General features: G+C 36.2%; 1 protein-coding gene and 1 long non-coding RNA gene across 4 annotated transcripts in view; one reads left to right on the top strand and one right to left on the bottom strand.

Moving 5' to 3' along the window:
• Positions 1 to 350: 350 nt before the first annotated feature.
• Positions 351 to 14,314, bottom strand: LOC129479429 (uncharacterized). Of its 3 annotated transcripts, none has more exons than XR_008656675.2 (3): positions 14,200 to 14,314; positions 13,723 to 13,878; positions 351 to 2,101 (listed from the first exon to the last, which is right to left on the bottom strand). It is a non-coding gene; the product is annotated as an uncharacterized lncRNA (long non-coding RNA). The 3 variants fall into 3 exon arrangements; XR_010120261.1 differs by lacking the exon at positions 351 to 2,101 and adding an exon at positions 3,780 to 6,070; XR_010120262.1 differs by lacking the exon at positions 351 to 2,101 and adding an exon at positions 11,061 to 11,161.
• A 136-nt stretch (positions 14,315 to 14,450) lies between these two features.
• The window catches only part of AHR (aryl hydrocarbon receptor), a 47,603-nt gene continuing 35,426 nt past the window's right edge, over positions 14,451 to 26,627 (top strand). Inside the window, exons 1-2 of the mRNA XM_055272518.2 lie at positions 14,451 to 15,174; positions 25,774 to 25,961. Of these exons, the coding sequence (XP_055128493.1) occupies positions 15,110 to 15,174; positions 25,774 to 25,961 (253 nt within the window). The 5' untranslated portion in view covers positions 14,451 to 15,109. The remainder of the gene's footprint in view (positions 15,175 to 25,773; positions 25,962 to 26,627) is intronic.

The following is a 26,627-nucleotide window of genomic DNA, read 5'->3' as shown; positions in this document are numbered from 1 at the left end:
ATAAAAAGAACAACAATAACAAATGCTGGGAAAGATGTAGAAAAATTTGGACTTTCATATGTTGCTGATGGGAATGTAAAAAAGTACAGCCACTTGGAAAACAGTTTGGCAGTTCCTCAAAAATTTAAACATATAGTTATCATATAACACAGTAATTTTACTCCTAGATATATATTTAAGAGAAATGAAAATACATGTTCACAAAAACTTGTATATAAATATTCATAGCAGCATTATTCACAATAGCCAAAAATAGAAACAACCCAATTGCCCATCAACTGATGAAGGGAATAGACAAATGTGGTATATCTACACAATGAAATAATATTCAGGCATAAAAAATGAAGTATTAATACATGTTACAACATAGACAAACCTTGAAAACAATATGGTAAGTGAATGAAGCTAATCAAAAAAGACCATATATTGTATAAGCCAACCCCCCGCCCCCAGCGTTTTTTCTGAGATGGAGTCTCCCTGTGTCACCCAGGCTGGAGTGCAGTGGTGCAATCTTTGCTCACTGCAACCTCTGCCTCCCAGGTTCAAGCGATTCTCCTGCTTCAGCTTCCTGAGTAGCTGGGATTACAGGCGCCCACCACCATGCCCGGCTAATTTTTGTATTTTCAGTAGAGACAGGGATTCACCATATTGGCCAGACTGGTCTTGAATTCCTGACCTCAAGTGATCTGCCCACCTTGGCCTCCCAAAGTGCTGGGATTACAGCCATGAGCTACCCCATCCAGCCTTTTATGAGCCTATTTATATGAAATTTCCAGAATATGCAAATCCATAGAAGCAGAAAATAGATCAGCGTTTTCTAATAGCTGGCAGAAGGAGGAATGGGTAGTGACTGCTAATGAGTATGGAGCTGCTTTTTGGGATGTTGAAAATGTTCTGGAATTAGTACCGATAGCTTCATAATCTTGTGAATATACTAAAAACCACTGAACTGAACACTAAAGTGATAAATGTTATGTTACATAAATTTTATTTCAGTTTTTCAAAAAGTACTTTTTACATAGCATTGCTGTAAGACTAAATTTAAAGAAACTATGTAAAGTACACAGGACCTGTATTCGATAAATATTAATTCTTATTTTTTTAAAAAGGATCAAATGGTAAAGATGGCCTTCATTCATTTGGGGGAATTAAAAATAATTACAGTTTATATGAGATATGGAAAGAGGATACAAATCTGTTAAAATATTTTTTTCAAAATACTTCGTATAGGGCTAATGAATCAAAGGGACCACTTTATCCACATTTTCCTGACTGGTGAAATTTGCGATAATGTTGGTACACCAAGCTGTACTTCTTATAAGTATCACTACAATAACAAACACCTAGGGATGGACACAGTGCTCCATCCAATAACTGTGTGAACTCATTACCGAATTATTATTATGACTAATATGTTGGTTGCTATATCACATAACAGATATGAAAAAATACAATGTAATCACAACAACAACGTCAGAGTTTCATATCATCATTAATAGAGCTACTGGCTGTAGCAAAAATATTTCAAATTATCAAAACTAACCTATAATCTTTTCACAGTTACAATATGTAATGGTGAACATTTAACACAGCACATTGTAAAAGTCACCCTATGTCATAAGAAGTGTATACAAATAACTGTTTATGATTCTACGTCCCTGAAAAATGTGCATGCTGCACTAAATGTTTAATGTGTCCTTGACCAAAGGGGAATACAATATTAATTTTGTTTTGAGGACAAGTGGACTCCAGACAAAAATAGGTAAGTTAGGTAGATACAACAATTTTAGAAAATTCTGTTCCTGAAGTGGTGGGATTTTTAGGAAACTTACCTTTCTCAAGAACATAATTTCAAAAGACACTCTGTAAATTCATCAAAGTTTAATGATGAAGAGACACAATAAATGTTACGTAGTGGGGGATACTTTGGAAGTGAATGCCAAAGATTAAAATTTAGTGAAGACTACAACCAAGAAACAGTTCACAAAGTTTCAGTTGAATGAAAAATTTTTAAAAAGCACATCCAACTTCTTCAAACAATTTGTTTCTTCTGAGATTCCAGGTTTGATTTTGGTTATCCCATGATAGGTAGTTCACAACACTGGGAAAAGAAAGGAAAAAAAAGAAAAAATATATTTTATTTGCATAGTTCATATTTTTAATATTAATGTACATATCTAAGAATGTTTTCTTCATAGAGCTTTCATTCTACTTTTGTTTTATGTGTAATTAAAATTGAAGAGGATTTGACATCCCAAATCCTTTTTAAATGTTTTTCTGTATATGGTCAGCAGAAAACACAAAATAAAGTGATCCTTCCACCTTAGTCTCCTAAGTAGCTGGGACTACAGAAACGTGCCACCACACCCAGCTATTTGTTTATTTTTCATAGAGATAGGGTCTCACTATGTTGCACATGCTCCAGCTATCATTTATTGACTAATTCTAACCTTAATGAAATAGTTCCTGATTTTCAGATTTACCTCCAATTTCCCCATCCCAACTACCACAAACTGTTCTGAAAACTTTCCTAAATACACATAAGTTTCCTTCTCAAGAACCCATAATTTCTCCTTGTTCATCAAATCAATTTTAAGTATCAATCCTAAGATACCCCATCAACTAATCTAACTTTGCTTTCTTATCTTATTGCATTTTCCCCATTCCCTAACACACACCTTCCACTTCAGTCAGACTAATTTTCTTCATTTCCTCAATATGTCAGATTCATACTTCTCACTTTATCATGTTTAATTAGAAAACCTACTTGCCACTTAAATTGTACCCATTCTACAAGATCCATCTCATGCAGTACTTGCTTGTGCCATATGTTCTTCACAATCACTTATATTTTATCTTGTGTTGTTTAAGACGTTTAATCAATAAGCCACATTTCTCATGTAATTGAAGAATAGGCTGGTGAAATCTCAAGTGCTTAATCAATGTGCATTGAATTGAGCTAAATTTATATACTTACCTTGAATTTATATGCTTCAGTATTGTACTGTTGAGGTTAAACATCTTAAAAATTACTTTCATATTATTTTATATTATTTGGTCACTCCCAAGTTTTCTCAGCTACAGAGCTCATGAGGTTGAGACCACAGTGAGCTGTAGTTGTGCCACTGCACTCAGCCCAGGTGACAGAGCAAGATCTTGTCTTAAAAATAAATAAAAATAAATGACAGATGAAAACTTTATTCCATCATATGATGTAATTTTATACATGTGGAAGTAAATGAATAAGATTTCATGCACAGAGCACTGGAAATTTTGATGTAGTTTATTCTGTCCAATATATAAAATTACCCAGGAAAGTAATGAGCACTTAGTGTAATTTTCCTGTTTTCTGAGTTCACCTATTGAGGAAAACTGAAGAGTGTTTTCATAGTCAAGGTTCAACTGAATTTAAGTCCTGAGGGATGAAAACTAAAGTATATACACACATATATATTTTAGGAAACTTTCTTGGGAGATACACACACACACACCTCCTAAGAAAGTCTCAAGGGAAAAAATGTCAGTGGGATGAGCCCTTTTAGGAGAAGCAGAATAAAAGACTGATTACAAATCAAAAAGCCAAAGAAGAAGCCACAGACAGAAATGGAGACAAGATCCAGAAGCCAGGCTGAAACAGGAGGGCAACAAATGAAGTCAGGAAATAACTGATATGAAGCACATTGGTGCCTTAATAGTGGCTGAATATGTGGGCTAGTTTAAAGGTGAAAAAGTCTCTTGACGCCATAAATATAACAACACATATTTCTAAAAAGAAATTCATTGAAAAAGGGGAGGAGAATTATTTTATTCCTTTAGAAAGTATAAGATCAAAGCACAGAGCAACATTTTTCCAAATCTGCTCAAAATCTTGCCAGACATGGTGTTATGTCAGTCCACTTCCACTTACAGAATTAGCCATAGTGCTTCTAATTATGACCACTTCCAAAAAAGTAAAAATACTAGCAAAATGTAAATTGAAGTGAAAACTATTCATTTATAGGAAAGGTATACAAACTCACAGACATTCTTAGAACTGGAGATTTATAAAATTTAGATACCAATTGAATATGCAATTGTTTCTTCTGCATTATTTGCTCAGGAGAACCAATACTTCACAAACTGTGTTTAGACTTTATTAGCTGAGCAAAATTAATGACAAGAGAATGCCACGAGACAATTTTGACAGTTGCTTTTCATATCATGAATACTTATCTTTCAAAAGAGGAAGCAATGTTAAATATGCTTAATATGGTTTAATCCTCTCAAAGACTTTGTAAGGTATGAATGAAACTTGCACATGTGTGTCAGTTAGGTTTTAGTACAGGAAACAGAGTAAGTTTCAAGTATTTCAAGTAAATAGGGATTTAAAACAGGGAATAAAATGCTTACTAAATCTTTGGAAAGGCTAGAGAGAGAGGCTCTAGGCTGGGAATTCAGAAATGTTTCCAGAACACTGTAGAACTGACTTATTAGAGAAAGATGACCTTTGCTTCAATCAGGAAAGTGGGGACTTCAGAAGTCACTATAAAATTTATTGACTTCAAAAACACACCACTGTAGCCTCAATTAAGAGATCAGGGAACCACTACTACTCACACCCCTACAGCCTCTCAAACCCTAGAACTTGGATGCTGGAACCCATCACAGAAAAATCATGTTTCCACAATCTCACTTATTAGCAGAAAATGATGGAAGCAGCAGGAAGATGACCTCCACTTGACTTTTGCTTCCAAATCTCAACAAGTGCACCTAATTGGATGAAACTTATTTACATTTGGAAGTTTAATGGCACAGGAATCTAGGAAAATTTAGTTTTTAGCTTTCCAGCTGCTGTAGTATAGAAATACACAGTATGGAAAAGTGCAAATGGTTGCCAGTTGGCCATATCCACCAGACTGAGATTCAAAGGTTTCAGAAATTTCTTATCCAAGGTCACAGAACTTGTGAGTGCTAGAGCAACAAACTTGAATTCAAAGATTTTGGCCACTTGCCCAGTGCTCTTTCCACTACATCAGTCTACAGCACTGATTACTCTCTGAAGACATTTGCCAAAGGAGACATATTTTCAAATCTTGTGCTAATTATATTTTTCACTGAAGCATTAATTCAGGCATCTGTGAACACTGTTACCTTTTAGTCTTATGTCAAACCTAGTTCTTCTTCCAAACTCAGACTTAATCTTATTTTACAGTAATTACAGTTAAACCAACACTGCTAGGGTTTAATACCTTTGAGTATTTTTCTCAGCAGGCTTGCTGCTTAATCCTTTTAATGTCAGAACAACACAAACCTTCTTATTAAAATGGGGGAAAGGACATTATTAGAGACTGCATTAGTGGTTTTTTCTTCTTTGGTGTAAAACCTACTAATATGGCAATATTTGCACCTTATCTTTATTTTGTTTTCTGCTGACCACATACAGAAAAACATTAAAAAAGGAAATATTTTGGATGTTAAATCCTCTTGAATTCTAATTACACATAAAAGAAAAGTAGAATGAAAGCTTTTTGAAGCAAATATTCCTAGATTTGTACTTTAAAATTAAAAATATGAACTATGCAAATATTTGGACAAAATGAAAAAATATAATGCCTCAGTAATATTCATATTCAATTAAATCATCACTTTCATTTCAAATGCACTTTAAAGTAATTTGGGGAACATATTTTAAAATGCACATACAGTGACCTAAGTACAAAAATTCCTAACATATACCTTAAGAGAAAAATAGAAATTACTACCTAACACTTCTGATTAGACTTAAGCAACAATACTATGTTAAAATTAAAGAGGTGATTAAATTCATATAAATAAAGGTACATATCATTATTGTAGTTAGAAGAGACTTGATTGTGCTGTTTAAACAAGGAGATAATTATTGTCCAAAAGTTGTTAGATCAAGTGGATCTAGTAGTCTTGTGCTAAGAGCATATTGGTGGCGGGCGCCTGTAGTCCCAGCTACTCGGAGAGGCTGAGGCAGGAGAATGGCGTGAACCGGGAGGCGGAGCTTGCAGGGAGCTGAGATCCCGCCACTGCACTCCAGCCTGGGTGACGGAGCGAGACTCTGTCTCTTAAAAGAAAAAAAAAAGAAAAGAATATAATAAAGAAACAATGTATGTGGTTGTTAAGGATCAAATAAAGACGTTATCTGAGTCTTGTGTAGGTTAGATTACATCAGTATCACAGATTATTTATCTCCGCATATTAATTAGATACAGAATGTTAACTTTATAAGAGGTGGCACATTTTTAAATCAAAAGGAACTATTGTATTCAGCATACAAAGCAGTGAAGGCTGTGATTAGCCTCAGGAGAAGTTTGGGGTGCTTACTAGAGAAAACAATTGATCCTGAGATTTTTCTGAACATTTTTGTCATTGGAATCCATCTTTTGTAAAAAACTGTTTTCACTCCTGAAAGTCATTATGTACTCTCTGTGTACACACACACACACACACACACCTCTATATATAATATACACACATATAAATGTTGACGAGTATATTAGAGAGAGAGATCACACAGTAAGGCTTTTTCCTTTGCTTTTTACATAGGAAACTAAATAAGTTCAATTTAACTTCTAAATTCATTCAGATTAGAAAGAAAAATAATTAAAAATTGTGATAGTATATTCTTTTTTGTTGAAGGATCTTTCACATTAAAGTCAGCAGTATTATTTGGTAAGTGGGCTAGAGAGTAGAACTTAAAAAATACATCCCTATCTCAGTTATCCCACATATTTAGTATCTTATAAGAAATGACCAGGCCGGGCGTGGTGGCTCATGCCTGTAATCCCTGCACTTTACGGGGCCGAGGCAGGTGGATCACCTGAGGTCAGGAGTTCGAGACCAGCTTGACCAATATGGTGAAACTCCATCTCTACTAAAATTATAAAAACTAGCTGAGTGGTGGCATGCACCTGTAGTCCCAGCTACACGGAAGGCTGAGGCTGGAGAATCGCTTGAACCCGGAAGGTGGAGGTTGCAGTGAACCGAGATCGCACCACTGCACTCCAGCCCTAGTGACAGACTGAGACTCCATCTCAAAAAACAAAACAAAACAAAAAACAAACAAACAAAAAGAAATGACCAAAGACCGTAAGTTATAAACTACAGAAGTTGAAGGCACCTTTATAATGATTTTATATATATGTAATTATATATATTATTTAATATATACATGCTCGTGTGTGTGTACTTGCTTTTTAAACAGACTTATGTTGGACATATATTTCAATGTCAAAGACAGTGCTTTTCATTATTCTTTAAGTAAAATAATGAGGTGTACATGACTCTAGTAAGAGCTAATTGGAAAATTATAACGTTTGACACTCCTTTTCTGTTTTTGTTTTCTTATTTTTTACTTAATTAAAAGGATGTGTAGAAAATATGAAAAATTAAGTATTAATTTCATGGTGACAGATATTTACCATCTGTTTTTTTCTGAGCATAACATATAGTAATATAGAACTCAGAAATTACTGACTTAAATCAATGCTATTGTTTATTACCAAATTAACCATTATTATCCTAGTCATCTACTGAGCAGTATAGTTTCCAAATAAAACAAATTGCCGCTTAGAGACTTGACCCTAAAGATGTAATGACATAAAGTGCTCAGTTTTGAGAAGTATATTTCACTTTGTGTACTGATGGATTTTCCTCATCTTGTTGAGCAGATACTAAAAGGTAAGAAAAAGGCTATTAAGTTACAGCTATTAAGTACTATTTCTTATTATTATTGAAAAAAATATCATCTTTAGGTTGACTGATAATGACATTTCTTTTAGAAGGACTGTTTGTGTGCCTAAAAACCACGACCTACTTCATAATTGGCTAATACCTTCAGTATGAACAAACTTTTTAAGTATAAACTGCTGTATGTGAGGCTATTTCTTTTATTAGTATTTCATGTAGGGCATGTTTATAAATATTTGAGAAAATTCTATCAGAATGTCAACCTTTTTTATATCCTAAAATAGGCAAATACTAATTAAAACAAAATGGTCTGGGGGATTGAATTACCCTATACTGACCTCCATTTTTCTCATCATCTTGTTAATGCAGTTCTTACTGAAATTAACATTTGTCTGAACTGTTCAAGGGTAAATAAAAAAAATCAAAGTTTGCATTTTATATCATTCATTTACTTTACATATACAATCAAAGCACTCTAACAGGATACAGATTGGTGTTTTTACTAATATAGGTGTATGTCGACTTTCTTTTATAGGGGAGATTTGTTTCAAAGAATTATACAAAAAGTTGGCATAAATATGACCACTCACAAAATGTGTTTAAATAAGTAAATAATATGGAAAAATACAACACAAATATGTAATGAATATTTGAAAACCCTGGTTTCTGAAGAGTTTAGATAGGGATTGTTTACATTATAATCTACTTGGTATTTCTTTAAATACCAATGTATCCCAAAATAATTATTCGATTCACATGCTTTTCTCTGAAACATATTTGCTTTATGTAATTTTTTTTTTTTTTTGAGACGGAGTTTCGCTCTGTCGCCCAGGCTGGAGTGCAGTGGCACAATCTCGGCTCACTGCAAGCTCCGCCTCCCGAGTTCACGCCATTCTCCTGCCTCAGCCTCTCTGAGTAGCTGGGACTACAGGCGTCCGCCACCATGCCCGGCCAATTTTTTTTTGTATTTTCAGTAGAGACGGGGTTTCACCGTGGTCTCGATCTCCTGACCTCGTGATCCGCCCACCTCGGCCTCCCAAAGTGCTGGGATTACAAGCGTGAGCCACCGTGCCTGGCCTGCTTTATGTAATTTATTTAAAGACTCAGATAACCAGAATGAATTCAACCTAACGCAAGGATTAAAAGAATGTAAGAGATTTCTCCGAGATCTGGGAATAAATTGAATCCTTCCTACTCCTTTTCATCAGAAGCCCTCGCCTCTATGAAGACAGATGGGAGCTCCATCTACATTCAGGCAGGAAGGCCACTCAACTAAAGTTTAAAGTTTTACAAGGAAAATTCCTACAGCTTGCTTTAGGAGGGAAGGGTGGAGAACATTCTGTTTTACAGGACACTCCACCCTCAGCTATATCCCCTTGATTAATTAGGTAACCAGATCTCCTTCATCAACTTACCAATCAGGTAATGGCAGGTATTTCTGATGCTTGGTATGGGGTCTGAGTGAGGAGGGTCCTAAGAATATTACTTATGCAGCTGTTTTGCATAGCATTAAAGTGAAAAGCTTTAACTTGCAGTACAAGTTAACATTTGTTCCAGACTTTTTTTAAAAAAACTATTACTTTAGCATGTAAGTCTTATAGACATAAATCCTGTCTACTGGTACATTATAAAGTCTTAGATCAGTGATTATATACAGGAAAGTAGATAAAGGAGAAATTTCAAATGCATAAGAACAAGCAAAAAGGTCTTTGTAAGTTATTAGAAACTATTAGCATTTTAGTATAAATAACTGGTGAATACAGCAAAATGAATAATTTGTGGTTAGTATAAACCAGCTAAATTCTTGCAATGCACAACTAACTACACATATTCTTCAGCCCACGGAGGCCATACAATGGAGATTTGGGATTCTTTGTTTTCAAACTGGAGAAGTGCAGAAACTTTGAATCTTTTTAAATTTATCTTCCATCTGTTTCCTGTAATATCGAGATTTAGAGCAAGGTCTAAAGCTTTATCTTACGTAAAAGCTGGGTGCCTAGTATGTCTCTGTCCTGGCCTCTCATGGAAACAATTATCAGGCTTCAGATATTTTGGCTCTCAATTTTTTAACTTGAAAGTACATGGCTATTTATTTTTGCACTTATTTTTTGTTTTTAATTGTGCAATTTTTCAACATATGGCAAAGTTGAAAGAATATCACAAATGTTTGTATACCTTTCATAATTGTGTATATGTATATGTGTATGTGTGTGTATATATATGTATATATGTATATATGTGTGTGTGTATGTGTGTGTGTGTATATATATATATATATATGAATGTTGCAGCATGCATTTCCTGAGAATAAGGATCTTCTCTTACATAACCACAATACCTCTATCACCTGTAAAATCCCGATTCCAGGACACAACATAGATAAATTAAGTAAAAATTTCTGTAGTGGAGCCAAGGATCAGTAATTTTTACAGTTCTCAAGTGACTACAATATGCAACAAATGTTGAGAACCACTGTCCACACATTAATTAAATTTGTTAAATATTTTCAGTAAAGAACACATTTTGTTTCTTAATATGAATAAGAATGATAGCCTTTTAAAGTTTAGCAAATCTAAATTATATATTTTAGGTCAGCATTACCTTTCCTTAAGCTGTTCTTATCAAGTTAATAATTTTCTTTGTTAAATAAATGTATTTTATCTTAATTTCAGTTTCTTCTATATCATGATTTAAAATGCAGAAAGTATGTATTGTTATGTAGATTCCAAATATATTTATCTCCAAAGTTAAATGGATTTTAGTAAAAATATTTATACACATATATTTTAATAAAATGTTTAATAAATTAGACATGAATCTTAGCATGTGAAACACAAAGCTTTTTTATAACTTTCCAAATAATCAAATTTCAAATTCGTGAGAATTAAAAGTCCGGAAAGAAAAAAAATCGAAATCCAAACTTACTGCATGTTAATATTTTAATAACGTACTTTCATGTGTTAAAAACCTAAATGTTTCTTACAACAAAGCATTATCCATAAGTGAATAAAAATAATTTTGACTAATAACAAATTATTCCTATCTTGTAGTTTCTTTGTCAGAATTAAGATTAGCATTATCTATTAATTACTTCTCTGTGGCTTCTATGACACCGTTGTATCCAAGCAAGTAAAGAAGACATTAAGCATTTAGAAACAGCCCTTAGATGTCTATGTCTGTTCTTCAGTGTTAGGAGTAAAAGCAAGCAATGTGTAAACTGATTATTTTTAATAAATGAATCAGAACAGTTCAAAGTGAGGTAAGTTATACATTTTAGACTGGAGCAGAAATCACAAGACCCAGATTCTAGGCTATGATTAGCAGGGCACTTGATCTCTCTGGGCCTGAAGTTTCTCACCTGTTAAATGAAGGATTTAGTTATGCCAAAGGTCCCAAACTTTCTCAGTTCACAGCATTCCTAGTGTCTCAGTAATTTTTTCATGGTGTTGCAAGCTAAAAGAAACACCTAACAGTTCCATTTATTAAACAGTTAAATCCAAACTTATGTTTGTCTATCCTAACAACTTAGTAGCTATTTAAAAAATAATATACATTAACATTTTTTATTCTTAATGGGATGTGCACATTGGGCACTTCATAACTTCTCAAACTTTGGAATAAACTTGGAAACCGCTACCCTCATTCCTGTTCTACAGTAATTTTCCCATAGTCCTTGTGTTTTATTACAGCAATTTACAAAAACACAGCCTCACAAAGATACGATGTCAAAAGGAATGAAGTACAATTTAATGTGTAGAAGTTCTGAACTACCTCAAGATAGTGGTTTGCGTGGTGTCCAACTGATGTCACTGTGTTGGCCTTGAAAATTTAAAATATCCCATGATAGTGCCCCTGTGAGTTTGTTGTGGTGCTCCTGGGGTGCCTCAGTACACAGTTTAGGAAGCATGGACTACCCTCTGTAAAATACTTCATATAGCTACAATGTCTGTTGTAAACTGTAAAAGACAATTTTGAGGGCCTGAAATAAGGAGCTGCAGAATTGAAGAGGAGATTAAAAAGTGACACATGTTCAGTCTGCATGAAATACCCCTTCCTCCCCAGGTCACCTATAAAATGCCTACCTATGCCTCAAAACTCAGCTGAAGCTCCCTCAGGGTAACCTCCCCTTACCAAGTCAAATCCACCTATTATACATTCTCAGAGTATTCATTTCACAGTACTTGTCCCAGTTGTAATTATACATTCATTTGTGTAACTATCTGGTTAATTCTTGTCTCTCTCATTAGAATGTAAGCTCTAAGAGGAAAGAACATGTCTGATATCACTACTGTAACCCACAGTGTCTGGTATATTATAGGGGCTAAAATCTTGCTTAGTGAAATGAACTGTGATAGAATAGGTTTAGCATTCATTTTCATTATTTTCTTTTATTCAAGAACAGCTGATATTTATAATAGCATTCCTAAAACATTTTTCTCATACTATTTCGCAGGAGAAAGAAACCCATACACATATAGCTGCATCTGAAACCTCAGAAAGTAAGCTCAACCCAGTTGATTAAAAGGATGTTCTTTGCATAAGGTAATCAAATGTTCACTGACTCTTATAGCCAAATTGTTATGAGAAAAAAATTATGTAACTACAAAAAAAAAAAAAAACTGCTAACAAAAAAGTTTTTAAATCTTAGCAGATGGCCACAAACCATACTTTGAGAACCATCTTCCACAGTGCCCATACAGGAAGTTTCTAGATAATGGCAGCTCATTTTTTAAAAATGGCACTACAGTATACTGTATTCACACGCTAGCAAAACTGTTAAGGTAAGTTCATGTCACTATTAAAATAAAATGAATTCTGGGAATTTTGTTGATATTCAATTTTCATCTTAATTATGCAAAGATCTATTAGTTAACTAAGACTATGTAACATAATACAGCATATGACTTCTGGATAATGAAAATAATCCTAAAGTTAAACATAAAAAAAAAGGGTATGAAAGTCAAAATAAGGTAGACAATGACTGTACCAAATAGCCAACAACCTTAAAAAGGGAAGGATTTTTTTAAATCACTAAATTAAGATTGGTTCATTGCATTTAGTATATCTCTTTTATGAAGAGGAGTTATAAGCTACAGAATCAATAAATTGTTTTTATATAAATTTTTCACCCTTAAAGTTCCTAGCTAGGAGGAAATTACTCTTTTACACTTACACGTTTTAGATAGAATGGCTATGAGTAAGCACAGATAAATGAAGAAATTTAAGAGAAGGGAAAATGGAGATGGTTGATTCTGCCTCTGCAACTGCTAATTCATAAACATCAAACTTTCCCAGTGTACACTGTCTTCTTTGGGAATTTGCTCCATCTTTTTCCTTAAACTGAAAGCTGGCTTACTGAGGCTATCACTTTCCTATAAGTTCTCCCCAATACTGCCTAATTATTTTCTCTTATCACACACCCAGGATATAGGGTGGATGTCCATCTACTTCCTTGTTGTCACTTCCCAGATCACTTTTACTTTATGCTCTTCTAAAATTAAAACAAAGATCATCGACCACAAAACACAGTTGTTCTTTTGTAGCTCATACTAGAATACCCTCTTTATTACATCTCCTTCATCTTTCTGATCCAAAATTTAGTAGCCTACTATATCTCACCCACCGTCCTTCTTTCCTCCAGCTATGGTAGAGAACTGCTCCTCCAACTTTGTGTGCATTTGAATCACCTGGGAGTTCTTGTGAACTTCGGGTTCTGGTTTAATAAGGACACCCAAAGAGTCTGCATTTCTTGTAACTCTCATAAGAAGCTGTGGAGTACTCTGAATAGCAAAGCACTGTAAGTGCTGTTTCTGTTAGTATCTAATCTATTAGTCCTAATCTCCCATTTATGCTTTGGCACTCATTCCCTCCTGCTTTCACTATCTTAGTATCTATCATTCCTTCACTGTTCCCTCAGGTTCCCTACATAGTTTATCTCTACCCCCTCTAAGCTGCTCAGTATCGCCCATTAAAGAACTAAACCAAAACTAGAAAACCTTCATTTAGCCCTTCACTCCCCCTACATACCATCTGATATGTTTCTCATCCACAGTTAAACTTGGAAGAAGAATTGTCTGCTTGAGGATGCCATTTCGTCATCTTCAACTCAATCCTGTACCCATTTCAATGTTATTTGCAGGCCCGTTACCCCACCAACACTGCATTCACGAAAGTCATCAATGACTACACATTGAGAAGACAAGAATGACATTTTCAGTTCTCATCTAATTTGAATTTCTCAACAGCATTCAATATTGCTAATTACTCCCAATATTTTTCCACATGGTCCTCCATGACACAACACATAATAGTCCCCTTATTATCTATTTTCCTGTCTATTGTAAAGACTTCCCCTACCCCCCTCAAAAAGGTCAAGGAAATTCCTAGCCTTCAAGTCTCAACTCAAATCTGGCCTTCTTAAGTCTCCCCAACTAGGAAAATATACAGTCCCATTGGTTGTCTACCAGTTAATTGTAATCCTTAGCCACAAGTTAGCTGACCCACCGTCTCTCAAACAGGTGAAGTTAAGCTCAATATTTGGCATATCTTGATATACTTTGTACAGTCTAGCTACAATGAGTTTGCCTATGCACGAAGATGGCTACCGGCGGGGGGCGTCCTTACGTCCTACGTCATCACGTGCCGGGATGAGGGTGGGGCCCTCAAGGAAGATGGAATGGAATCCAGATGGGCGGGGGCAAGCAGGACGGGGCGGGGCTACGCGGGATCTGGGCGGGGCGGGGCCGGTGAGGGGTCGGGGGTGCTCCTGCTATTCAGCCGGTGCGCGCGGCGGCGGGAGGCAGTGGCTGGGGAGTCCCCTAGACGCTCTGTTCCGAGAGCGTGCCTCGGACGGCCAGCTCAGACCAGGGGCAGCCGTGTAGCCGAACGGAAGCTGGGAGCAGCCGGGACCGGTGGCCGGCGCCCGAGCTCCGCAGGCGGGAAGCACCCAGGATTTGGGAAGTCCCGGGAGCAGCGCGGCCGCGCCTCCCTCACCCAAGGGGCCGCGGCGACGGTCACGGGGCGCGGCGCCACCGTGCGCGACCCAGGCCAGGATTCTAAATAGACGGCCCAGGCTCCTCCTCCGCCCAGGCCGCCTCACCTGCGGGCATTGCCGCGCCGCCTCCGCCGGTGTAGACGGCACCTGCGCCGCCTTGCTCACGGGTCTCCGCCCCTCGCCCCCCCTCAGTGCGCCAGGCCCAGGCAGCTCACCTGTACTGGCGCGGGCTGCGGAAGCCTGCGGGAGCCGAGGCGCCGAGGCGCGGCGCCCACGCCACTGTCCGGAGAGGACGCAGGTGGAGCGGGCGCGGCTTCGCGGAACCCGGCGCCGGCCGCCGCAGTCGTCCCAGCCTACACCGGGTTCCGGGGACCCGGCCGCCAGTGCCCGGGGAGTAGCCGCCGCCGTCGGCTGGGCACCATGAACAGCAGCAGCGCCAACATCACCTACGCCAGTCGCAAGCGGCGGAAGCCGGTGCAGAAAACGTGAGTGTCCCGAGCGCGTCCTCATCGCGGGGGCTCGGCGCTCAGGCACGCGGGTGCAGGAGGCAGCCCCACCCCGCCCCCAAATCCCTGCGATCCTGGGATTAGGTCCATTCCCGGCACTGCCCGTGGAATCGAGGTTTGGAGGCCGGTTGGGAGACAGAGGACTTGGATTCTCCCGTTTTCAATGATTGCATTTTAAAAATTGTCCTCCCACCCATCCTCTTCCCCCGCACCAGTGCATACACACCCTCTCACATTTGCAACTTTGTTCTCTCTGATTTGGCCCTGATTTGTTGACAGCTCTGATCTGCCTTGGGCTAATGGATTAGTTAGTATAAACCTGTCTTGAAATCTCCTTCCACTTTTAATATCCGCATGGGTTAGGTTAGAGGACGGTCTTAATTCTCGTTCTTCGTAGAGTTTGGTAGGGCGAGGTGTTTTAAAGAGCTAAACATATGCTGACTTTTACGAAGGGGCTGAGTGCCTCTAAAGGTACTTTTTGGTCCCCACCCACTGGCTTTGTGTTGCGCTCTTATTTACTTATTTGGCAGCAATTTTGTAGCGTTCATCGTGACCATATCGGTAAAGTGGATAGAAGTGGTAGCAGGTGGGAGTGGATGCAACGGACAGGATACGGTGGAGGATTTGTATTCTTCAGACATCTTTTTCGGAAGCTTGCTTATCACTTTTGGGGTGGCTTTAGGGTCTGTAAAATAAAAGATTTAGAACTGCATTTGAGAGAGGTTTTCATTCTTAACATCTACCTCTAATTCTTTTCCTCTTCAAAGTTTTCTTCTAATTGAGTGAGTACAAACTTGCTTTTGTCGTTGTCGGTTGATTTTGGTGGAATATTTGTGTGAGATGGCAAATTTTTTGTGCATGTCAGAAAAAACTATCCGTGCTCAAAACATTTCCCGTTGTGAGGTGGTTGTATTCATGTGTTTATTCCAATTTTTTTATTTCTAGATCTCTGAGTTACTTTACCTACATGTGTTTCAAGTTTTCATCAACAATTTTAAGAACTCTTAAACATCCTCAGACCAAATCAGAAGTGTGCATTTTGCTTAGACTCCAACTATCACTAATGGGAACCAGAAAAATAACACTTTAAGATTCATATTTAAAACCAGTTACTGGTTTAAAGTTTCATTCTAAAATTTTAGTTTCCTTTCAGAATTTCAGTTATCATAGTTCTTCAGAACTACACTTATGAATTGGCATTAACAGAGGATAATAATCTATAAATAGACTGATTAAAATTTGGGAGTTTTATGGTACAGTATGTCTTAAGGGAATATTGTCAAACCAGCAGTTTTCTACCTTGGCAGTTTGAGACATCGGTTTATAATACTTTTAATTTTGTAGAATGGTTTCTTATATTAAAGTATGTTTGTCTTATTTGACATTGTCCTTGATGGTTAAAGTTGGGAGGCATCCCAAATGTCTGTTCTATGTGTTTATTAATACAATCATACACTTAGCATCATATATAATAGGGATGTCATGGGTTTTATGTGTATGATGACAAAACATGAAGATCTCCCTGATGTGTTTTTAAGATACTGGGTTTCAGTTAGGGTGTTATCAAAGGACCTGGATGGCTTTGTAAACAAAAACAAATGCCATAATTTTGTATTCATTCTACAGTTTAACATTTATGGATTTTAGTTATTTTGTGTAAAATGTACTTTTTATTAGATTATCCTAATATTATACTTACTTAGTCTTTAATATACTTGTATTAATTCCCTATAACAAAAGTATTTTTTCCATTCACCCACATTTTATTTTGTTAGCGTAGATGTTTATCAGATCTCTACTGAGCACCGTATATTGCTTCTAATCATACAAATGCCTTAAATATCACCAGCTTGCTCTGAAAGAAAAGGCTAGTGCTGGCATTTTCATTATCAAATGATAGTGTTTATATAAATTATTTTTACCTGAGTGAAAAATTGTTAACTTTATAATGCAGTTAATCAAAGTTTATTTTAGAAATGAAGTCATTAAACCTGATATTAAATTTGAGTTTTAAAATTAAACTACCAGTTTGTGGCCTAATGAGCCCCAAAACATGCCAACATTGGGGAAAATAGATCTTGTTTTGAGCTGAAAATGCTATCCAGACCTACTTAACTTTGACCTCTTAAATGAGAGCCATTTTATTTTATTTACGGATAAAATATGCTGTAGCATTATTATAGGACTGTTTAAGAAGACAGCCAATTAAATATAAATTTTATGGAATGTAAGTATTCCATAAAATTTTGGAGTAAAGTAGGTGACAATTGTAACCTGAAGCTCTTTCAATCTTGAGTTGAATTTATTAAGAAAAATCAACCCCCCCTAGTGGCGGCTCTCACATTGAAAACTATCTTTATTAGTAGGAAATACATTTTAAATGTGTTCAATTTAATCCCACTGAAGTATCTCCAACATAGTAGACTCTCAGTAAATGTTTCCTGTCTTTTTGGAGTAATGAAAGTTGGGAAATTAAAGGCTCTGAAGCAACTTTACATCCAATTCATGTTCCTACCTTCAAGAAGAAAATATCAAAGATAACTTTCATTAAAGAATCTACTATAACTTTGCTTAGACTGTTGCCCCGTACTTAGTAACCCTAATCAGAAAAAGAGAACAAATCCTGTGTTTATTTTATTCTCTTTGGAAATGAAAGTGTTTATTTATTTTGTCTCATGAAGAGAGTCGAAAAGGCCATTATAGAATTAAATAGAATGTTTTTCCCTAGTGATAATTTTGGATATATTTTTGTATTTTTAAGGTTTTAATCATAAAGAAAAAGTTGTAATGGATTTCAGCTTACCTGTACATAGAAAGTTAGCACTGAATGTTGGCAAATAATAGGTGTTGAGAAAAGGGGATCTACACTTTAAAATGATACCAGCTGTAGTGGTGATTAAGCCATTATGAAGTGTCAGAACTGGAAGTCACTTCTGAGCCTTAGCTGATCCCTCTTTAAAATACATACTGATAAAAACTTTTACTTTTATTAACATATTAATAATAATATATAAAAGCATTGTCTGTCTTGCTATTCATTCTTTTTAAATGTGAATTTCATATATGTAATACTGAATTGTATTACTTACATCATACTCATTAAATGTTTTATATAAATTTATGGTGCCATTTTTAAAATAGCATCTAAAATAAAAGAATGGGTCTTTTCATTTACACAATTATTTCTCCATCATTTTTCTTTCCAATAGCTTGATTTAGATAGCATATACATAGTAGTTATGGACACTTGCTTATTAGAACTATGAAATGAAGTAAGTGAAAGTGTTTAGTTATAGGTAACATTAAGTGGCAAAAAGGGGAAACAGGTATAAGTTGAAAGCACTGGATCTAAACTAAAAAAATGAGGTCTAGTTTCTTCGCTGTGTTACAGATCTGGGCAAGTTTCTTGACCAATAAAGCAGGACAGTCAGCACCTCTACTGCTACTCTCACAACTAAAACAGAACAACAACAACAAAAAAATATATATATATATATAAACTGTGAAGACTGCTAAAGGTATAAATGAAAGAGAAAGATAAATTCTATTCTTTTAGCTTACGTTATCACAGAACAATCAATTCTCCCGTGAAACAGTAAGAGGCAGTATGCGATTATGTTCTCAATTACAGCTACAGCTGAAATATGCTACTTCACTGGTGAATACATTTACATAGTACGTGCTTACTCGTGTATTTAATTAAGACAGTTACTTAGAAGTAAATACCATACAAATCTTTTACAACCGTACCTTTCTACTTTTACGCTTCTTTTAAAATTGATACTTTGCTAGTGGCTTAATATGACAAAAGATGACTGTTTATTAGCACTTATTCTGATACAAGCTTGCCCAGTTCTTTACATCATTTTTTTCATTTTTATAATAGTACTAAAGAAAGGTAGTATTATTTAAGTTTATAGATAGGGAACTGAGATTCAAATTCAGAGTTGCTCAGGTAACGAAAAAGAGTTTGGATATTGGATCCCAGGTCTTTTTGCTTCAAAGCTTGTGTTGTTACTGACTTGTGTTCATACTGTCCAGGTGAACAGATTCAGTGATGCATACAGTACAGCCATATCCTAGGGATTTTCACTGTTTCTTCTCAGTGTTATGGCTGAAATAAATTATTTGTTATTTCCCATACATAATTTGTACTTGCTCATCCCCATACTTGTGTTTTACGTCCTTTCCTCTTAGAGGCTTTTCTCCTGTCTTACTGATTTGCTACCTACCTCCCTTCCTCTTTAAAACATTGTTTGTTTTTAAAGGCTGCATAATACTCTGTTGTACTAATATTCTATAATTTATCTAACTGTTTTTCTTTTGGGAGGAAATTTTATTCCCAATCATTTAATACTTTAATATTTCAGAGAATACCCTTGGGACATGTAAATTTTTATGCAAATTTATTTTTTTAGGAAAAAATTCCTGTAAGGGAATTTTGGGATAGAAAGTATGTGTTGTTTTAAGGTTGAACCAAATCGTACACTCCAAGAGACAGTATCAAATTAAGAAAAATTTACTAATTACATTCCATCATCAATCTGGGGATGTGACTATATCTTTGCATTTTTGCTTTAAAAATATTATTGTCAATTTCACAGGCAAAAGTGTGGTTGGTGATTAAAGTTATATGTTGGGATTGTGGTTATGTATAGGAGAAGCACTTGTATTTGCAGATTTTCTACCTAGGGTGTCCTTTACATATTCATTTGTTTTGTCTTACATTTTTCAGTCATCTTTTAGTTTGTTCTTTTTACTTCTTTCTATTGAAATATTGTTTTGAAATGTATTCCTATTAAATAATACTGGCAGATTTCAAAAGTCAATTATATATGTGGCACATCTTAAGTATAGCATGTGAGGCCTTATCTTTTGATGTCTTACTGTGGTAGTTAGGGATTTTAGTGCTCTCTTGTCTCACTTTAACCTTTTTCACCTTCCTCCATCCTCCCAATATATTTTATCACAATTTTGGATTATATACACATTAGCGTTGTATTATTTTTGACTGTATATTGTTTACTGTTTAGCTAAGTAATATACTGTGATTACATTTTCCTTCCTGTTCTATGCTATTATTGATTTCTTTTCTACCATCTTCCTGTTTATTTGCATCTGGGTTTAGCTGTCTCTTAGGTTCATCGGAGACAGAGTTTGTGTTTCTGGCTCCTGCTTTTCTCGTTTTGGTGTGGTTTTCTGGAAGAGAAGGGTAGTTGCAGAAAGCTAGGTATTCTACCGTCACAGAAACAGAAGTGTCTTGCCTGTATTTAAGACCTGATTGAGATGCCACATCTCCATGAACTCTTTTATAGCACCTGTGTTACTGAGCAATATATTATGCTTGATTTTGCCGTGTTACAAAATATATTTCCTTCTAGTAGGAAAAAGAATGTCTTTAAAGATAGGACTATCATTTGTCTTTGAAACTACCAGAGCTTCCCAGTACAGTACCATGCACTTAGTACATATTTAAGATGTACTAATTTAACAATTAACTACCACTTAAAATTTTTTTGGTAATGTTTTAGTGATTCTGGTAAGGCAGATACATTTTATGCGGGTTCAAGGGGGAATAAAAACATGTATTTGTGTAGAAGAAGGGGGAAAGGGAAACAATGAGTTTTTCAGGATTATGGAACTAATAGTGGTTTCTAGGCCATATTTCATTTTCCTGATTTTCCCTGCTAATGTCTTGTGCTAGAAACTATGCTGTTTATATCTCATCATCTCTCCTCAGGTATAGCAAACAAAAGGGAAAGGAAAGAACTCATCACAATTATAGGGCAGCAGCAGGAGGGTGGCAGAAGACTTCTGACTCATTAAAAGTGGCTTCCAGCCAGAATTCGCAGAAGTTTTTGTAGATGTTTTTGACTCATATAGGGAAATAAAATATCCAGCTGTGTTCAGCCTAACAATGAAGTTGGGATCTATTTGTGCTATGTGTCACCTCCATTACATTAAGCTCATAGTTTATGACTGTAAATATTTGAAATTTATATTCAGAGATAAATACGGATGCACTGAAGCTGGGGGAAGGAAATGAAGAATGAATGGGGTCAAGAGTTGGGCTTTATTGGGTGTAGGTAGTACGGTAGGGGGATTTTATTGAGGAATACTTCGGATTTCCTAGCTGTTGGATAGAGAGTAGCACCATAGTTAGTGCTGAGAAGCGGGTGCCCAACTCCAGGGGAATGTGAATGAAAGGGCAGTCAGGTACAGGGACTGGAAATAAAGATAAACAAGTTATGGGTAAGTAGACCAAAGCAGTAAGAGTAGATTAAATCACCCCGAGGAAAAATCCGATAGAGCAAACTCAGTACTGTGAGAGGTAATCTCTTGTTAAAAAATGTCACTTTAATCTCATAGGATTACTGAAACCATATCTTTGCATGTCATTTTGAGGTTTTATAATGAATATTATATAAAACAGGTATATTTATGAGTAAACTTGGTTAATTTTTTCAGCTTTACTTCAAACACTGGCTACAAATGATGAACCTTATAGACTTTTTTGATGGAGATGTTAAAAAGGCCTTCAAGATAGCATTCAAACTGGCATTGGGCATACTGTTGGGCCTGGTACCACCAGCAGTTAAAGCTTGCAGGGCTTCTAAACAGAAGCATGGCATGCAGTCAGCTGGAGTCTTGATTTCATAACAATTTTGATTGCAGATTGGGACAAGATTTTTGAGGTAAAGGTTTCAAAAAATAGTAAGTTACTCCTTTGCCTGACCAACATCATACGGTCTGTTTCAGGAGATGTTTGAACTCCAGAGCTCCCAAATCCAATCTTACAGGGATGTTTATTTATATTTCAAACCCTTTTCCTTAAATAATGGTTAGCAGTGTCCTTTCTTATAGATTCGAAGACAATACAAAAGTAAAAATATTAGCATAATCCAAGTCAAGTGTAGTTAATGTAAGATTACTCTATTTTTAATTGTTCTGTGTATCTTCAAGATGTATGGACAGATATTAAATATTTTCACAAAGTCTGTACATTTCTCACAAAATCAGTGAAAAGGTGGTTCAAATGCATTACCTTTGTTAGCTTTAACAATCTGACATTTTAAAAGCTTCAAATCCAGTACATCTGAATTGTTAAGTTCAGAGGGTGCTTCTTAGCCCTGACCTTAATTCCTCTATGTATTTGACTTTCTTCTGTGGCCTCCAAAATATTCTACCCTGGTTTTTTTCCTATCATTTCTCCTCTGTGTCTATGCCTCTTCCATAGCCCTATACCTAAGTGTTGGTATTACTGAGGTCTATCCTCAAGCCACTTTTTTCCTTTTCTGGTACAGCTGTCATTAGGAAGTGTAGTTGTTCTTCCAAGCTACAAATCGCAGAACCATTTGCAACCTCTCCTCACTCAGTGGTTTCCTCTTCCTTACTTCCTATAGTGAGTTAGTTTAGTTCAGTGAACATTTGAGTCTGGCTTAAATCTCTCTTCAAGACAGTCCTTTCTTAGCCTCACTGTCAGTGCCTTTGGTCAGGTTGTGATCATTTCTTTTTTTGGCACTTTTGGTCAGCAAACATTAATTGAGAGTCCACTCTGTTATGCTGGGCATTAAGGATACAAAAATGATTTAAGCTTACATAGAAATAAGGGTGTTAGGCAAACAAGTATAAGCAATTATGTTCCTTGACAATGGAAATTTGCTGTCATATTAAACATTTTACAAGACACATAGTAATACATTAGAAATGTAGACAATTTTGCATTATGAAAAGCAAGCCTCAGAATCTAGTGTGAGGCTGAATATTGCAAAGAGCCAGCACAAGACAGGCAGCAGTACCACATAGAGGGATGCCTTTATGTTACTATTAGTTCTGCCTATGTCATAGCATGTTGCCTTGTTTCAGTGTTTGTGTCACTCTCTTCTCTCCAGTGTTTCATAATCATTACTGGAAAGCTACCAAGAGTGCAGGACTGGATTGTATACACACTTTCTATTTATGTGAAGTTGTTTGTATGGAATATTCCTTAATGGAATCATTATATTAGACATTTGTATAAGAAGTCAAGTGGGGCAGAGTTGCTAATCCATTGTGAGGTACGTCTGGGAGGACTTCATGAAAGTGATCTACTTGAGTGGGGACTTGAACCCAATGGGACATAACAAGGAGGTTGTATGAAAGCACTAAACCACATGTTGTAACTGTAAGTAATTTCTTAGCTCTGGGGTAGAATAGACAAAAACAGCTTCGATAGAAGAAATGAAGCCAGGGGTAGATGAAGCTAGAAAGATCATGAAGGATTTTGTGTGCTAAGCTAAGGAACATGGACAGTTCAGAGCTACTGAAGGATTTTAATCAGAGGAGTGACATAGTCAGATTTATGTTTTAGAAAGAAGTTCCTGGCGTCCCAGAATCCTAACTTCAGTGAACCCTGCCCTGCTTTCTGTATTCTCTATCACCAGAGTCAGCTTGGTGAAACACAGGCTGATCTTGTAAATCTCAGCTCACCACTTGAGAACAGATGCCTAAGTCTGATTTCTACCGTTACTTTGCTGTCTCCTCTATCTTGAACATTTTTGCATCAGACACCCACATAGCTCACTTCATTTTACTCATGTCTGCCCTGAAACATCACATCAGAGAGACCTTCCTAGGCTATCCAAACCAGCATCACCTCTGTCACCCCTTAGTTTCTTACCTTGCTTTATTTTTCTTCTTAGCACTCACTCGCCCTAAAAGTTATATGTTTATTTATTTCTCCATCCTCCCGCTAGAATGTAAGCTCCATGACAACATGAGCTTTTGTATATTTTGTTCACCTGTAAGTGTTTTGTGCTGGGCACTTGATAGGTGTTCAGTATTTGTTGAAAGAATGTGGCCCCAACCGTCTTTCTTCTTTTCTCTCTTTCACCCTGTGCCTCTCCCTTCAGACGGGGGAGTTCTTACAGTTCACCAATCCTTAGTTATGCCTCTTCATGAAATCCTGTCCCTCACTCAAGATCCATCTCAGATACCACCTTTTCTGTAAAATCTTTTTTCAAGCAGTTGCTGCTTCTGCTTAGCTCCCATAACACTTTTTGAATAGTTAGGAGAAAAGTGTTTACCTGGGCTGTCCAAGATGTGATGGATATAAATAAATACTTGTCAGCAAGTTATTAATTAACCAGTAGAGAATTACACAATGAGGTAGACAAGCATTATAGATAAAGTTTGAAATTCAGTTGGTTAAGTGGAGAAATGAACTAATTAGGTGTGACTTGAAATTTGTTTATAAATGCAGTATGATTAGGGGAAAATAGCTAGGGGAACCATCACCAATTTCTATTATATACACAGTTGTACAGACAATCTGGAGACGGTATCTGTTGATACATACATAAACACACACACACACACACACACACACACACACACACCATTTTACTGATGTATTACCTTTTTTGTAGAAGTATTTACTTTTCATCTTCTTTCTGCCTAAAGTATTACTTTCCACATACATCATTGAAAAGAAATTATCTAGAAATGTTTTGATTGGGTCATATTAATAGCACTATGCCCAGGCTGATTTCTACTTTACAAAAGCTGATATAATTCCATTTGAATTGTCAAAAATGTCTTTGTTGTAAGAAAACGCTGGGTAATTACTTTTCTGGCTAACAGGAAGGTATAGAGGTGTAAGGTATAAATTACTTCGGTTTTCCAGTTCAGCGTGGGTATCTGATGATCTTTAAATTCACTTTAAGTGATTAATGTCTGCTGTGAAATCCTGGCTGGGGTCTTTGTGTGAAGTTATTCAACTTTTCATTTCTGAACTCATGTTCCTCTTTGACCCATAAGTGTCTTTCTTCTCAGGTGAAAATCATGCTAAATTGTTTAGGGTTTCATTGAACTTTCTAATTGAGACACAAACTATGAAAGCTAATAATGAAGTATAATTATTGTCTACATGTAAAAGCAAAAGTTGCCGGTAATCACCATTAACCTCTAATATTTGCCAACAAGAAATGTAAATAGGAAAAGTTAAATTTATTCTTCTTTTAATATTTGAGGACCACATTAGATGGCTGGAGGACCATCTGCAGGTGCCAGAGGGGCTTTGGGACATTATCTCTAATGAGTTGAAAGTAATAAATACAGGAAGCTGGTGATATGAAGATGAATACTTTATTTAGGGTTGTCCCTGTTTATTGACAACATCAGTGATGCTGAGATGCTTCCTGTGGAAGATAGCAAAGGAAGTATGATTTTCATATAATTTATCACAAATTTCTCTTTTTTTTTCCACCAAACAATGGCTAATGCATTTGAGAGGGGAAAAAAATCCCAGTAGATCTGTTAATTGGGAATCACTATGCTACAAATGCATGAAGTATAAGCAAACATTTTCCTATGATGAGTTCATAAGCTTTTTAATGAAATATTAGGAAGAATTTAACCCATTCCCTTGTTTTTTCTTAAGATGTGAAAGGAAGATTTTAGAAAGACTTACGTAAACTTTAAGTAGACTTTAAAAGTTTGTTGTGTTAGAGAAATATTTGAGGAGATGTTATAATGCAATAGAAATTTTTGCTTTATATTTTTTAAAGGATTTTTTATGGTATTTTGTTTGTTTTTCAGAGTAAAGCCAATCCCGGCTGAAGGAATCAAGTCAAATCCTTCCAAGCGGCATAGAGACCGACTTAATACAGAGTTGGACCGTTTGGCTAGCCTGCTGCCTTTCCCACAAGATGTTATTAATAAGTTGGACAAACTTTCAGTTCTTAGGCTCAGCGTCAGTTACCTGAGAGCAAAGAGCTTCTTTGATGGTAAGACAGAAGGGTTTAATTTGTCTACAATAACTTATAAAAAATACTTGTATTAAATATAGCTGTTTCTGTGTTAATAACTACAAAAATTAGCCGTATTTGGAAAATTTATTGCTGTATAGTAAAACTTCAGTGGCAAAGCCAGATTTGTAAGTCTTAAAAAATCAATTTTCCAGTTTTATTCACCCAACAGATGCAGCCACTGAAATGATGCATGGTATCATTCTTTGAAAATCATATATTTAGAAGTTACGCTCAAATTGATTATGTCGAATTCCAGTTTCCCTTCTACTTCAATATTTAAAAGTCTCTTTTTTAAAAAAAAAAAAAGAAGAAAAGATAAAACATCATCTTGCTGGATTTTCTGTGTTTTCATAGACATGTCATTTTATTTATCCCTCCAAACTTATGTATATTTCTAATCTTTTTTTTTTTTTTTTTTTTTGAGGCAGACTTTTGCTCTTGTTTCCCAGGCTCGAGTGCAATGGCACGGTCTTGGCTCGCTACAACCTCTGACTCCCAGGTTCAAGCGATTCTCCTGCCTCAGCCTCCAAAGTAGCTGGGATTACAGGCGCCCACCACCACGCCCAGCTAATTTTTTGTATTTTTATTAGAGATGGGGTTTCGCTGTATTGGCCAGGCTACTCTCAAACTCCTGACCTCAGG

The sequence above is a fragment of the Symphalangus syndactylus genome, chromosome 3 (assembly GCF_028878055.3).
Source record: "Symphalangus syndactylus isolate Jambi chromosome 3, NHGRI_mSymSyn1-v2.1_pri, whole genome shotgun sequence".
NCBI lineage: Eukaryota > Metazoa > Chordata > Mammalia > Primates > Hylobatidae > Symphalangus > Symphalangus syndactylus.
The sequence above is the reverse complement of the archived record's forward strand: the minus strand, read 5'-3'. Positions and strand labels throughout refer to the sequence as shown.